The sequence below is a fragment of the Toxorhynchites rutilus genome, chromosome 1 (assembly GCF_029784135.1).
Source record: "Toxorhynchites rutilus septentrionalis strain SRP chromosome 1, ASM2978413v1, whole genome shotgun sequence".
Lineage (NCBI taxonomy): Eukaryota > Metazoa > Arthropoda > Insecta > Diptera > Culicidae > Toxorhynchites > Toxorhynchites rutilus.
Genome location: NC_073744.1, coordinates 199,983,226 through 199,996,523, shown reverse-complemented (window position 1 = coordinate 199,996,523; position 13,298 = coordinate 199,983,226). Strand labels below are relative to the sequence as shown.

At 35.5% G+C, this 13,298-nt stretch overlaps 1 protein-coding gene and 1 pseudogene across 8 annotated transcripts in view; one reads left to right on the top strand and one right to left on the bottom strand.

Annotated features, from left to right (window-relative positions):
- LOC129767057 (protein gone early) overlaps positions 1 to 13,298 on the bottom strand; it is a 262,177-nt gene that overhangs the window by 156,755 nt on the left and 92,124 nt on the right. For all 8 annotated transcript variants that reach the window (XM_055767702.1, XM_055767680.1, XM_055767686.1 and 5 more), the window contains 2 exons: positions 866 to 1,761; positions 616 to 806 (listed from right to left, as the gene is read on the bottom strand). In XM_055767702.1, the coding sequence (XP_055623677.1) occupies positions 616 to 806; positions 866 to 1,301 (627 nt within the window). In that variant the 5' untranslated portion in view covers positions 1,302 to 1,761. The remainder of the gene's footprint in view (positions 1 to 615; positions 807 to 865; positions 1,762 to 13,298) is intronic.
- Positions 7,171 to 7,326, top strand: LOC129763663 (U4 spliceosomal RNA; annotated as a pseudogene).

Here is a 13,298-nt window from a genome sequence, read left to right as displayed (position 1 = left end):
CCACATGCCAAATATGGTTCAGTTTGCTTAATTAGTTCTTGAATTATGCAGAAATTTGTGTTTCATTTGTATGATATATATAGAAGATAGATAGATAGATTATAGTGAAAAATTATCTCTTTGAAATATAAGAAGACACAAAAAATGTCATCTTCTGCAGCTCTATGAATCGGTTGCGTTCAATACAAATAACACCAGTCGAGAGTATAAAAGATGTCATGTGTGATTTATGTGTCAGTATCGCTCTACCCAACGAGCAGTCAACAGCCTTTGTTATGGCTGAGAATTTATTAAAATGTTTTCAAATGTGGTCTCTAAAAGCTGCGTGAGCAGCAGCCACCTTCAAAAACCCTGTGAAGAAAAATTTGCCCAAAAAATATTGTGAAAATCTGTTACATCAATAGAATTTCTCGTGCTAAACCTTTAATCGTTCTCAATATCTTTCTACCGTAAGGCAACTCTGATGCATTCGAACGAAAGTTTTCTGTTTACGGCCCTTTGAGTCCATTGCAGACAAGAGCCAAATTCAACGATTTGGTCAAAATTAATCAAGTGAACCAAATTTAACAGCATTTATAGTTGTGTTGGGAAATGTGTCAATAAAGCGACCCTTACCTGTTTGCTTGCCTCCATACATTCCGTTTCCACACAAATCTCCTTGGTGAGATACTCCGGAATGCGAGGCCAGACGATAATGAGAACGATCAGAACTATCAACAGTACGAGGGTCGTCAGAATGAGGCCGACGAAAGGGCGTTCGGACTTCTTGGATACATCGAACGCATTCAACAGTCGGTCGTAGAGTTCTGTAAAAAAGGGCTACCTTAGATATCGACTCCGAACAGAAATGTTCTATTTGCCATACTTTCGAACACATTTTTCTTCATGCCCTTGAGCGATGATTTGTACGGCTGGGTCCCGCCGCTGTCTGCAATATCGATCACAGACACCCCCAGGCCACCATCTCCCCGTCCTTTTAGGTCTCCATTTTCCCTTTCATTGTCGGCAATATCTCCTTCGCTCTCAACTTCTGGAGACCTCTCTTCACCGATCCGTTCCACCGCTTGGAGTGTTTTGAAGAAATTCTGCTTGTGCAACAATTTCGCCTCCTCGTCTGCCGACGAATCTGGACTTCCCTGCTGACTGGAGATCAGATGCACAGGCCCCGAAATGGGCACGGGGCGGAAGGATCCAAAGCGGCTACCACCATTTATGTTGCTCCGACGCGCCGGTTCGTCACCATCATCACCATTCGATCTACCCCCCATGATAACACCAACGTTAGTGGCATCCTCTGCCATTTTGGTACGGGTTTTTTTGAACTTCAAAATTTTGACTCACTCCCGGCCTATTCAAACCCACAACACTCTCCGCTTTTCTCACTGCAGGTTTCCACAGCACTTCCACAACTTCAGAAGAATGATTTTTGTATATTTTTTCACTGGTTTAACGCATCACCATCATATTTCTCACCACACACCCAATTGGCGACCATTAATCTTCGTGTGATCTTCGCGCACTCAAACAGCTATCCTCTTGACGAACAAAGAAAATGCACGGACCACTTGCGAAGTTCTTTCCAATAATAACTTTATGACATAACCTTCGGGCAGTAGCAGTCCCTAGGATTGTTACTCTTACTGCCGTCGCCGCCATTGCAGATCACAAACCGCGGGATGATGATCCTGCACTCCGGACCACAACGCGCTAACAGGTGGGAGATCTCCCATCGCGCGAGGGGACACGACTTCGCGTGGAAATCTGGAAGAGAGAAAGCGAAATCATGTTAATTCAGTTTGACCGTATAACATAGTGGAAGCTGCTGTTGTTTACAATTTTACGATTCAACAATTAAAATGTGAGTTTGTGTTTTCATTAATGATCTTTCTCGGTTGGTGTGTCTCCATGAAAATCCAGTGGCCGTTGTTTTTTGGTGGAAACAAGTGAAGATTTTTTGAATGCAAGTCAGTTGGTCATACTTCAGATTATTGTGCCAACAAGGAGCGCTGTGCCACTTGCGGAGAGCAACATGAGGGGAAATCCTGCAGTGCGACTGAGCATAAGTGTCCATATTGCGGAGGATCCCCACACGCGCTCTCAGCTTGTGAAACTTACAAGAGTCGCTGGGAGAAACAGAAGCGCTCTTTAAAGGAACGCTCGAAGCGCACTTTTGCGGAAATTTTAAAGGGCGCTTCTCCACTGGCCCAACACCAACAACAACCAATCTCAACACACAATATCTTTTCCCCGTTGCCAGTTGATGAAATGGAAGCGGACACAGCTAGCGGGGGCACACCGTTTATTTTCAAAGGGAATCCCCGGCGCAAAAATGTGACCACTCCCAAAGTTCAAGGACAAGCCCCTCCGGTGACAACCCCTGTTAGCTTGCCTAAAAAATCGAGTGCAGCGGACAAGCAAAATCAGGTTCCTCCTGGCTTCCGTGGGAATAGTTCACTTTCGAACGACCCAGCATTCGAGGGGACATCAAAAACCCCAACTGTCCCTATTTTTCCGTCCAGTTCAACTTCCCAATCTGGATTTATAAAGTTGTCTGACCTTTTGGATCAAATCTTCAAGTGTTTTAATGTTTCCGACTCCATCAGAACCATTGTCATCTCAATGCCTCCAGTATTAAAGACAATTTTACAGCAATTGATGCAAACATGGCCCCTCCTTGCAATGATTATCTCTCTTGATGTCTAATTTAGATAGAGAGGTCGGAGATATCACTGTATTTCAGTGGAATTGTCGTAGTCTTATCCCTAAATTGGATACATTCAAATTTTTAATTCATAACTTCAATTGTGATGTTTTTGCTCTGTCCGAAACTTGGCTTTCTTCGCGAGATGATATCTCTTTCCACGATTTCAATATTATACGCTTGGACCGCGATGACAGATACGGAGGGGTACTATTGGGGATCAATAAGTGCCACTCATTTTTTCAAATTGACCTTCCACCTATTGGAGGGATCGAAGCTGTTGCTTGTCATGCAAACATCAGAGGCAAAGACCTCTGTATTGTCAGTTTGTATTGGCCTCCGAGAGCTGCGGTTAGCCGCAAACAACTTGATGACATGTGCTCACTCCTTCCTGAGCCACGATTGATCTTGGGAGACTTCAACTCTCATGGAACTGCCTGGGGGGAACAGTACGACGACAATCGTTCATTGTTGATATATGACCTTTGTAACAACTTCAATATGACCGTTTTGAACACTGGGGAAACAACACGTGTGCCTAAACCTCCTGCTAACCCAAGTGCTCTTGACCTCTCGCTTTGCTCGAATTCACTATCGTTAGATTGCGAGTGGAATGTAATTCAGGACCCCAACGGTAGTGATCACTTGCCAATCAAAATTTCCATCACCATTGGGTCGAATTCTTCTGAATCTATAAACATGGCATATGACCTCACAAGACACATTGACTGGAAAAAATATTCGGACGCGATTGCTCTAGCCATCAATTCCAGAGATGGTTTACCTCCATTGGAGGAGTATAACTTCCTTTCTCGTTTGATCTATGACAGCGCGGTTCGCGCTCAAACGAAACCCATTCCAGGTTCCACCATTTCCCGAAGGCCTCCCAATCTATGGTGGGATAGCATATGTTCCAAGCTTTATGTAGAAAAATCGAATGCATTTAAAGCTTTTCGGAAACGTGGAACCCCTGAAAATTTTCAGACGTATTTGGACCTTGAAAATCAATTTAAAAACTTAATCAAAGGGAAAAAACGTGCTTATTGGCGAAATTTCGTGGGAGGTTTGTCACGAGAAACGTCAATGAAAAAATTATGGAAAGTGGCTCGAAACATGAGAAATCGCTCTTCAACGAATGAAAGCGAAGAATATTCACATCGATGGATTTTTAATTTTGCACGGAAGGTTTGTCCTGATTCCGCTCCTGTGCAAAAAATTATTCGAGATATACCACAAGATAGGTGCGATCTTGATTCCGAGTTTTCGATGGTAGAATTCCCTCTTGCTCTTCTTTCATGTGACAATTCTGCTCCGGGATCGGATAGAATTAAGTTCAACTTGCTGAAAAATCTCCCTGATGTAGCGAAACATCGCTTGTTGAATTTATTCAATCGGTTCCTGGAGCATAATATTGTTCCAGATGATTGGAGACAAGTACGAGTTATAGCTATTCAAAAACCCGGAAAACCGCGTCCGACTTCAATTCGTACCGCCCAATAGCAATGCTGTCTTGTATACGGAAATTGTTGGAGAAAATGATCTTGTTTCGCCTTGATCGTTGGGTTAAAACGAATGGTCTACTCTCAGATACACAATATGGGTTCCGCAGGGGCAAGGGGACGAATGATTGTCTTGCGTTGCTTTCTTCAGAAGTTCAAATGGCTTACGCCGAAAAAAAACAAATGGCTTCAGTATTCTTGGACATAAAGGGGGCCTTTGATTCTGTTTCAATAGAGGTTTTGTCGGACAAATTACACTCTCGGGGTCTGCCGCCTCTATTGAATAATATGTTATATAACTTGCTTTGTGAGAAACATTTGAACTTTTCTCACGGAGATTCGACAGTAAGTCGGGTCTCTTACATGGGCCTCCTCCAGAGCTCATTTTTAAGCACCCTTTTGTACAACTTCTATGTAAGCGACATCGACAATTGCCTTACACAAAATTGCAGCCTAAGACAACTTGCAGATGATGGAGTGGTGTCTGTCGTAGGATCAAACGAATCCGACCTGCAAGGACCCTTACAAGATACTTTGAACAATTTTTCAACCTGGGCCATTGGGCTAGGGATCGAATTCTCCACGGAGAAAACAGAGATGGTGGTTTTTTCTAGGAAGCATAGACCAGCAAAACCAAAGCTTCAACTTTTGGGTAAACCGATCACTCATGCTATGTCATTCAAGTATCTTGGGGTCTGGTTCGACTCCAAATGTACTTGGGGGGCCCATATTAGGTATCTGAGTAAAAAATGTCAACAAAGAATAAACTTTCTCCGTGCAATTACCGGCACCTGGTGGGGAGCCCATCCCGAAGATCTTATAATGTTGTATCGAACAACGTTTCTCTCAGTGATGGAGTATGGCAGTTTCTGTTTTCAATCAGCTGCCAAAACACACCTCATTAAACTCGAGCGAATTCAGTATCTTTGTCTCCGTATCGCGTTGGGATGTATGCCCTCAACGCATACCATGAGTCTCGAGGTTTTGGCAGGCCTACTCCCACTAAAAGATCGCTTCAATTTATTATCTCTTCGGTTCATCATCCGGTGTAAGGTTATGAACCCATAGGTGATCGGAAACTTTGAGCAGCTGATCGAGCTAAATTTTCACTCCGGATTCATGAGTTCATATCATGAATTCATCTCCATGCAGGTTGATCCTTCTACGTATACTCCCAACCGTGTTTGTTTTCCTGACTACATCAATTCCTCTGTATATGTTGATCTGTTCATGAAGGAGAAAATCCATGGAATTCCAGATTATCATCGATCGGGGATCGTTCCTACGATCTTCAATGCAAAGTATGAGCGTATCAATTGTGATAATATGTACTTTACTGATGGGTCCTCTATGAATGAGTCCACAGGATTTGGAGTGTTCAACGAATTTTTTAGCACCTCACACAGTCTTCAGAATCCTTGCTCAGTGTATATTGCTGAATTGGCAGCGATACACTGGGCGCTGGACAGCGTCGCCTCACGACCTGTTGAACACTATTACATTGTAACGGATAGTCTTAGCTCTGTCGAAGCTATCCGTTCAGTGAGGCCGGAAAAGCACTCGCCGTACTTCCTTGAGAGAATACGAGAAATTTTGAGTGCTTTATCCAGGCGCTGTTATGTCATTACCTTTGTCTGGGTCCCTTCACATTGCTCAATTCTGGGTACTGAGAGGGCTGACTCATTAGCAAAGGTAGGTGCAATTGAAGGCGATATTTATCAGCGTCAAATCGCCTTCAATGAATTTTATTCTTTAGTTCGCAAAAATACCATCGCTAACTGGCAACGCAAGTGGAATGAAGATGAATTAGGCCGGTGGTTTCACTCGATTATCCCTAAGGTTAGCCTCAAACCGTGGTTCAAAAGTCTAGACTTGAGTCGGGACTTTATCCGCACCTTCTCCCGACTCATGTCCAATCACTGTTCGTTAGATGCACTACTCTTTCGTTTCAATCTTGCCAGCAGCAATCTCTGCGTTTGTGGCCAAGGTTATCACGACATCGAGCACATTGTTTGGTCGTGCGAGGTGTATCTGGTCGCCAGATCGAATTTAGAAAACTCCCTTCGGGCCCGAGGAAGACAGCCCAATGTGCCGGTGAGAGATGTGTTGGCTCGGTTAGACCTTGATTACATGTCCCATATATATATGTTTTCCTTAAAGCTATAGATCTTCGTGTGTGATTGTCCCTACATCCTTATACCCTCCTTTCCTTCCTTTGCGGGTAATTCGTCCCCTTGCTATAAATAGTAGAATCAGTTGAAATGTAAATAAACTATAAATATACGAATAGATTTAAGAATTGAGTGCTCATCAACATTGTTACAATTTCCTTATATCCCATCCTTCTCCTAAAAATATGTCACCCTTCTAAACTCGAGTACACCGCGAGTAATCGGTTTTCCACCTTACTAACCATAGATGTAAGAAAATTGTTTATATATATATGGTTTTAAAAATATATTTAAGAATTCGGCTCCTTTAAACTTAAGTAACTGAGCCTGTAAAAATAAACGAATTAATAAAAAAAAAGTGAAGATTTTCTACTTGCTCGAGAGTTAACAGATTTCGATAATTGAGATTCCATTGGAGCATTTTTTGAGCTCATAAAATGATCTTCGGTTTTCTTTTTTTTTAACGCTTTTCTCTTGTTAATAGTTATGAAGAGAACGTTTCTGATGTGATTTAAACGCTATCGATAACTTTGTCTTTGTCTTCCTATGGACAAGATTGAGAAAGGCTCTAATAAATATTGTTCGAGGAAAAATAAAAAAAAGGAGATTTTTGTTAGTGATGAAACGGATATTGGTTCGGCCGAAAATTCTGCTCTTTATTAGTATATACAAAATTGAGAGAAACGGCATGTGACATGGTGCAAATAAAGTTTTAAATGTGAGAAAGAAATAAACACATTTTTAAATAAAAAATCTGAACGAATATTAACATTTTTCTTTTAGGATAAGTATCCAATTCAGCTTTGCGCTGTGGCGATATCGTAACCAATGAGGTTATACCGAGGTGCGATTATTGCTAATTGAAAAAAAAACCATATTTAACCCTTTAAGCCCCACGTCGGTCCCTAGGGACTGACACTGAAATGTCCGTCCTTTTAGCGCCGATCTCACTGGACTGACAGCAGACCTCTCGTTCGGATAGTGTCGACATTGGGAACGGCAACAACAAAGTTACAAAATGATATTTAGAAAAGTCCACTACCGTTTCGCTGGGACCGACACGGGCAGACGAAAAGTTCATTCACTTACTTCACTACAAATCGAAATTATTATGATCGGCGACAAATTCTCTAATTCCAACATGAAGACTCAACAACTGTTAGGCTTGGAGGAGAAGTGCGTTGAGCTTTTATATATTCGAGATAATTTCACATTCCTGCGTCAAAAAAGTATTTGAATAAGGACAAGACTGCACAAAGAACACCGAACTTACTACGTATGAGAATATCTTTAAACACTGGAGAGGTCGTTTCAACTACTTAGAAGAAGATCAAAATTGTCTGATTGCAACATTTTTAGAACCGAGGTTCAGGTCGGACGACCATTTAGGTGTTCTCGAAACGTTAACAAACAGACAAAATATTTAAAATATCAAAAATATCTTGAAAATATCTTGAGACGAATCTTCTGAGAATAACAGCTTATTGCCGTCTTCAACGAAACGTTAAACAAAACAAAAAAGAACGATGGAAACGGATAAAACTTTGATGATTGTTTTTCATTCTGATTTTGTGATTTCCTGATGTTCTGATAATCTAATTTTATGAACATCTATTTTCCAGATTTTCAAATTTTCGTTTAACTGATTTTTTGAGTCACTGATTCTCTAACTTTATAATTATCAGATTTTCAGTTTATCTTTACTCTTAATTTTAATTTTTTTAAATTTTAATATTTTTTTGCATTCTCATTATTTTTTTTATTGTTTTTATCGTTCGTTTGACTTGATTTATTTTTTCGTTTCGTTTTTCAGAACATCCCGATTTTTTACTCTAAAATTTTCTAATTTTCCGGATTTATAAATTTTTTCAGATATTTTTCAATTCTTTTTTATTTTTATTTTCTTCATTCTCAGATTTTTCTCATTCACAAATCTTCATTTTTCAATGATGACTTATTGTTCTCAAAATTTCCAATTTTTTTTAAACATCCCGGGTTTTCTACTCTGAAATTTTATCACTCTCCGGATTTTTAATTATTTTTGAGATATTCTTCAATTCTTCATTTTTTCTTATAATTCCAAAAAATAAATCCCAGTTTTTTTTATTTTGATTCTCTTAATTCTCAGATTTTTCCTATTCTCAAATTTTCATTCTTCTATTATGACTTTATTGCGCTCAAATTTTTTAAATTATTTGTTTTCATTTTCGAATATTTTGATGTTTTAATTTATTTTTATTGTTTGCATTTAAAATTTGTTTCATTTTCAGATTTGTAGATTTTTAAATTTTAGTTTTTTTTTGTCATTTAAGATTTTCAGATTTCTTGTTCGTTTTTCTTTCCGATTTTGTGATTTCCTGATTTTCTGATAATCTAATTTTATTATCGTCTAATTTTCAGATTTTCAAATTTTCGTTTTACCGATTTTTTGAGTTCCTGATTCTCTTACTTAATAATTATCTGATTTTCAGTTTATATTTACTCAATTTTTGGTTTTTTTCCATTTTTAATTTGGTTGTTTTTTTGCATTCTAATTATTTTTTTTTATTGTTTTTATCGTTTGATTTGATTAATTTTTTCATTTCGTTTTTGCAGAACATCCCGATTTTTCACTCTACAATATTCTAGCTTTCCGGATTTTTGTTTTTTTTTGAGATATTTTTCAATTCTTCATTTTTTTTTTCAATTCAAAAAACTAAATCCCTGTTTTTTTTTATTTTGATTTTCCTTATTCTCAGATTTTTCTTATTCTCAAATCTGTTCTTACTGTTCATTACTGTTCTCAAAAATTCCAAATTTTTTTGTTTCATTTTCGAGTAAATTGATGTTTGAATTTATTTTTAATTATTTGTTTGATTTTTCTTTTGGGTTCGCAGGTTTTTTTTTTTTTTTTTAAATTTGTAGATTTTTCAATTTTCATTTTTTTTTCATTCAAGATTTCCAGATTTCTTGTTTGTTTTTCTTTCTGATTTCCTGATTTTCTGATAATCTAATTTTATGAACATCTCATTTTCAGATTTTCAAATTTCCCTTTTACTGATATTTTAGTCCGATTCTCTAACTTTTTAATTATCTGATTTTCAGTTTTTCTTTATTCTTACTTTTTTGTTTTTTTTTTCAATTTTTATTTTGGTTGATTTTTTCTGTATTTTAATTTTTATTTTTGATTGTTTTTATCGTTTGATTTGATTCGTTTTTTCGTTTCGTTTTTCAAAACTTCCCGGGATTTCTACTCTAAAATTTTATCACTCTCCGGATTTTCAATAATTTTGAGATATTCTTCAATTCTTCATTTTTGCTTATAATTCAGAAAAAATAAATCCCAGTTTTTTTTATTTTGATTCTCTTAATTCTCAGATTTTTCTTATTCTCAAATTTTCATTCTTTTATTGTGCTCAAATTTTTCAAATTATTTGTTTTCATTTTCCAATATTTTAATGTTTTAATTTATTTTTAATTGTTTGCTTTTAAAATTTGTTTGATGTTTTTTTAAGATTAACATATTTCACTTTTTTTTAGATTTGTAGATTTTTCAATTTTAATTTTTTTTCATTTAAGATTTTCAGATTTTTTGTTTGTTTTTCTTTCCGATTTTGTGATTTCCTGATTTTCCGATAATCTAATTTTATGATCGTCTAATTTTCAGATTTTCAAATTTCCGTTTTACTGATTTATCTGATTTTATTTTTTTTTATATTCTTAATAATTGTTTTTTTTATTTTCATTCTGGTTGATTTTTTTGTATTGCAATTCAACAATTCAACAATAACAATCAAAAATAATGCTTTTATCGTTTGATTTGACTTATTATTTCGTATCGTTTTTCAAAACATACCAATTTTTTTTTCTCTAAAATTTTCTAATTCTCCGGATTTTTAATTTTTTTAAGATATTTTTCAGTTCTCTATTTTTTCTTTTAATTAAAAAAACTAAATCCCTGTTTTATTTTATATTTTGATTTTCGTTATTCTTAGATTTTTCTTAATCTCAAATGTTCATTTTTCAATGATGACATTGTTGTTCTCGAAACTTACAAATTAATTTTTTTTTCATTTTCGAGTAAATTGATGTTTTAATTATTTGTTTTTAAACTTTTTTGATGTTTTTTTTTAATTACGTTTCTTATTTTTTTTTTGAATTTGTAGATTTTTCAATTTTTCAATTTTTCTTCATTCAAGATTTCCAGATTTCTTGTTTGTTTTTTTTTCTGATTTTCTGATAATCTAGTTTTATGAACATCTCATTTTAAGATTTTCAAATTTCCCTTTTACTGATTTTTTAGTCCAATTCTCTAACTTTATAATTATCCGATTTTCAGTTTTACTTTATTCTTTTTTTTTAATTTTTATTCTGTTTGTATTTTAATTCTTAAAAGCAATCTTAAATTAAAAGCAATCAATTTTATCGTTTGATTTGATTTATTTTTTCGTTTCATTTTTTAAAACATCTCGGGTTTTCTACTCTAAAATTTTATCACTCTCCGGATTTTTGATTATTCTTGAGATATTCTTCAATTCTTCATTTTTTTCCTATAATTAAAAAAAAACCCAGTTTTTTTATTTTGATTCTCTTAATTCTCAAATTTTCATTCTTCTATGATGACTTTATTGTGCTCAAATTTTTCAAATTATTTTTTTTCATTTTCGAATATTTTTATGTTTTAATTTATTTTTAATTGTTTGCTTTTAAAATTTGTTTGATGTTTTTGCAAGATTTACATATTTCTCATTTTTTTAGATTTGTAGATTTTTCAATTTTAGTTTTTTTTTTCATTTAAAATTTTCAGATTTCTTGTTTGTTTTTCCTTCCGATTTTGTGATTTCCTGATTGTCAGATAATATAATTTTATTATAGTCTAATTTTGAGATTTTCAAATTTTCGTTTTACTGATTTTTTGAGTCCCTGATTCTCTAACTTTATAATTATCTGATCTTCAGTTTTTTTTATTCTTAATATTTTGTTTTTTTATTTTTTATTTTTATTTTGGTTGATTATTTTGTGTTGTAATTCAACAATTCAACAATAACAATTAAAAATAATGCTTTTGTCGTTTGATTTGCTTATTGTTTCGTTTCGTTTTTCAAAACATCCCGATTTTTTTCACTAAAATTTTTTAGTTCTCCGGATTTGTATTTTTTTAGACACTTGGAATTCTTTACATTTAAAAAAAAAGAAATCCCAGTTTTTTTTTATTTTGATTTTCTTTATTCTCAGATTTTCCTTATTCTCAAATTTCCTTTTTTCTATGATGACTTTATTGTTCTCAAATTTTAATTTTTTTTAAATTTTCTAATATGTCTTATTTTATTTTTAATTGTATGTTTTTAAATTTGTTCAATGTTTTTTTCAGTTTTACATATTTGTCATGTTCTAGATTTGTAGATTTTTCATTTTCATTTTTGTTATTGTTTTTTTTCTGTTTAATTTCAAATTGTATGTGTTTGAATTCTGCGATTTCCTTTTTTTCAATTGCTTTTATATTCTGATTTACCAACTGAAGGATTTCACAAATGTTGAATTTACCTTTTTTTCATATTTTTCACAAATGTTTTGTTTATTTTGATTTTCTGATCCTAACCTTCGGTTCAAATTCAGACTCAGATTTTTTACATATATGTTGTCGCCGATTTTAATTCTGTAATTAAGATATGGATTTACAGGTGATTCAGATTTACGATTTTCTTTTCACAGACTCAGATTCTTAATTGAATTCTAGAATCATGTTCTCGGTGTAGATACAACTAAGATTCCGTCGTGTTTTACATTCTGAATCTCAATTCATATCTCTTATTCACACTCATTCCCCGATTTTGAATAAAGAAAGAGTTGTGAAGTACTAATAAGGCATTTAAATAAAAAAAAACAAAGGGAGAAAACAACTCCACATTCATAAATGTTTGAATGAATTCTGAGAGTTTGCTTACTCTTTCAGTAACCTTTAAGTCGTATTCCTACGCGAAAGCAAACAAGAAACAACATCCATTTAACTTGCATAACACTCATTGACTCACAGAACAAAAAGACCTGATTCATCTCAAAAACAGCGAAAATCGATCGAAAACAAGCGAAATAATTCAGATATCAGTTATCATCCGGGGTCTACGATAATGCTACGAGAAACTAGTCACAAAAAATGATTTGCTTTCGTTGGACCCGTTTCTCACTCCTCATCGATCCCAGTATCAATTCCACGTCTCTAATTGAACGCGGCGGCAAGCTCTCCTCTCTAATGGTGGGTAAAATGCTGACCACTACACTAAGCAGATCATCAATCCACGACGGCGGCGGATGATAACGATAGCGAAGTTTCGAAAACTATGCCACTTCAATCCATTGACCGCGTGCACTATGGTGATGTCTACACAGCAGCAATAGTCTAATGAGTGCAAACAGACATTGAAACCTCTCGCGGGGGGTGGTAGAGGGCGGAAGTTGGCCATCAAATTGGCGGTTTCCGGTTCTAGCGAAGAGAACTATTCTATTATTATATGTACATCTTCTTCCTGCGTGTTTAGGAGTGGAGTGGACAAAATAAAAACAACTGGAAGACCAACCAAATATGCGCTTTTAGTGGGCTTGGAACCGCCCGGTCACGCTCGATCAATCATCCAGAAAGTGCTCAAAATTTCCGTTCGAACGAGATTGAAAGGTTCGGCGAAATTTATGCCTTTCAGCGCGATTGACTGTTTCGATTTTTGGGTTTGGTCTCTTATAGCTACTTACTACTCATCTTATGGGTCGGGAGGATTAGCTCGCTCTCATGATGATGGGAGTCATTTGTTCCGGAATTTGCTGACACGGTCCGCCGAAAACGTTTGGTTCATGTCCCACGAACGCGATAGCGCCAATAACATCCCGAACCACCCCCTCAGAACTATTATCGGAATTTTGCACCAAATCTGAAGCTCACATACACCAGAGAGAGAG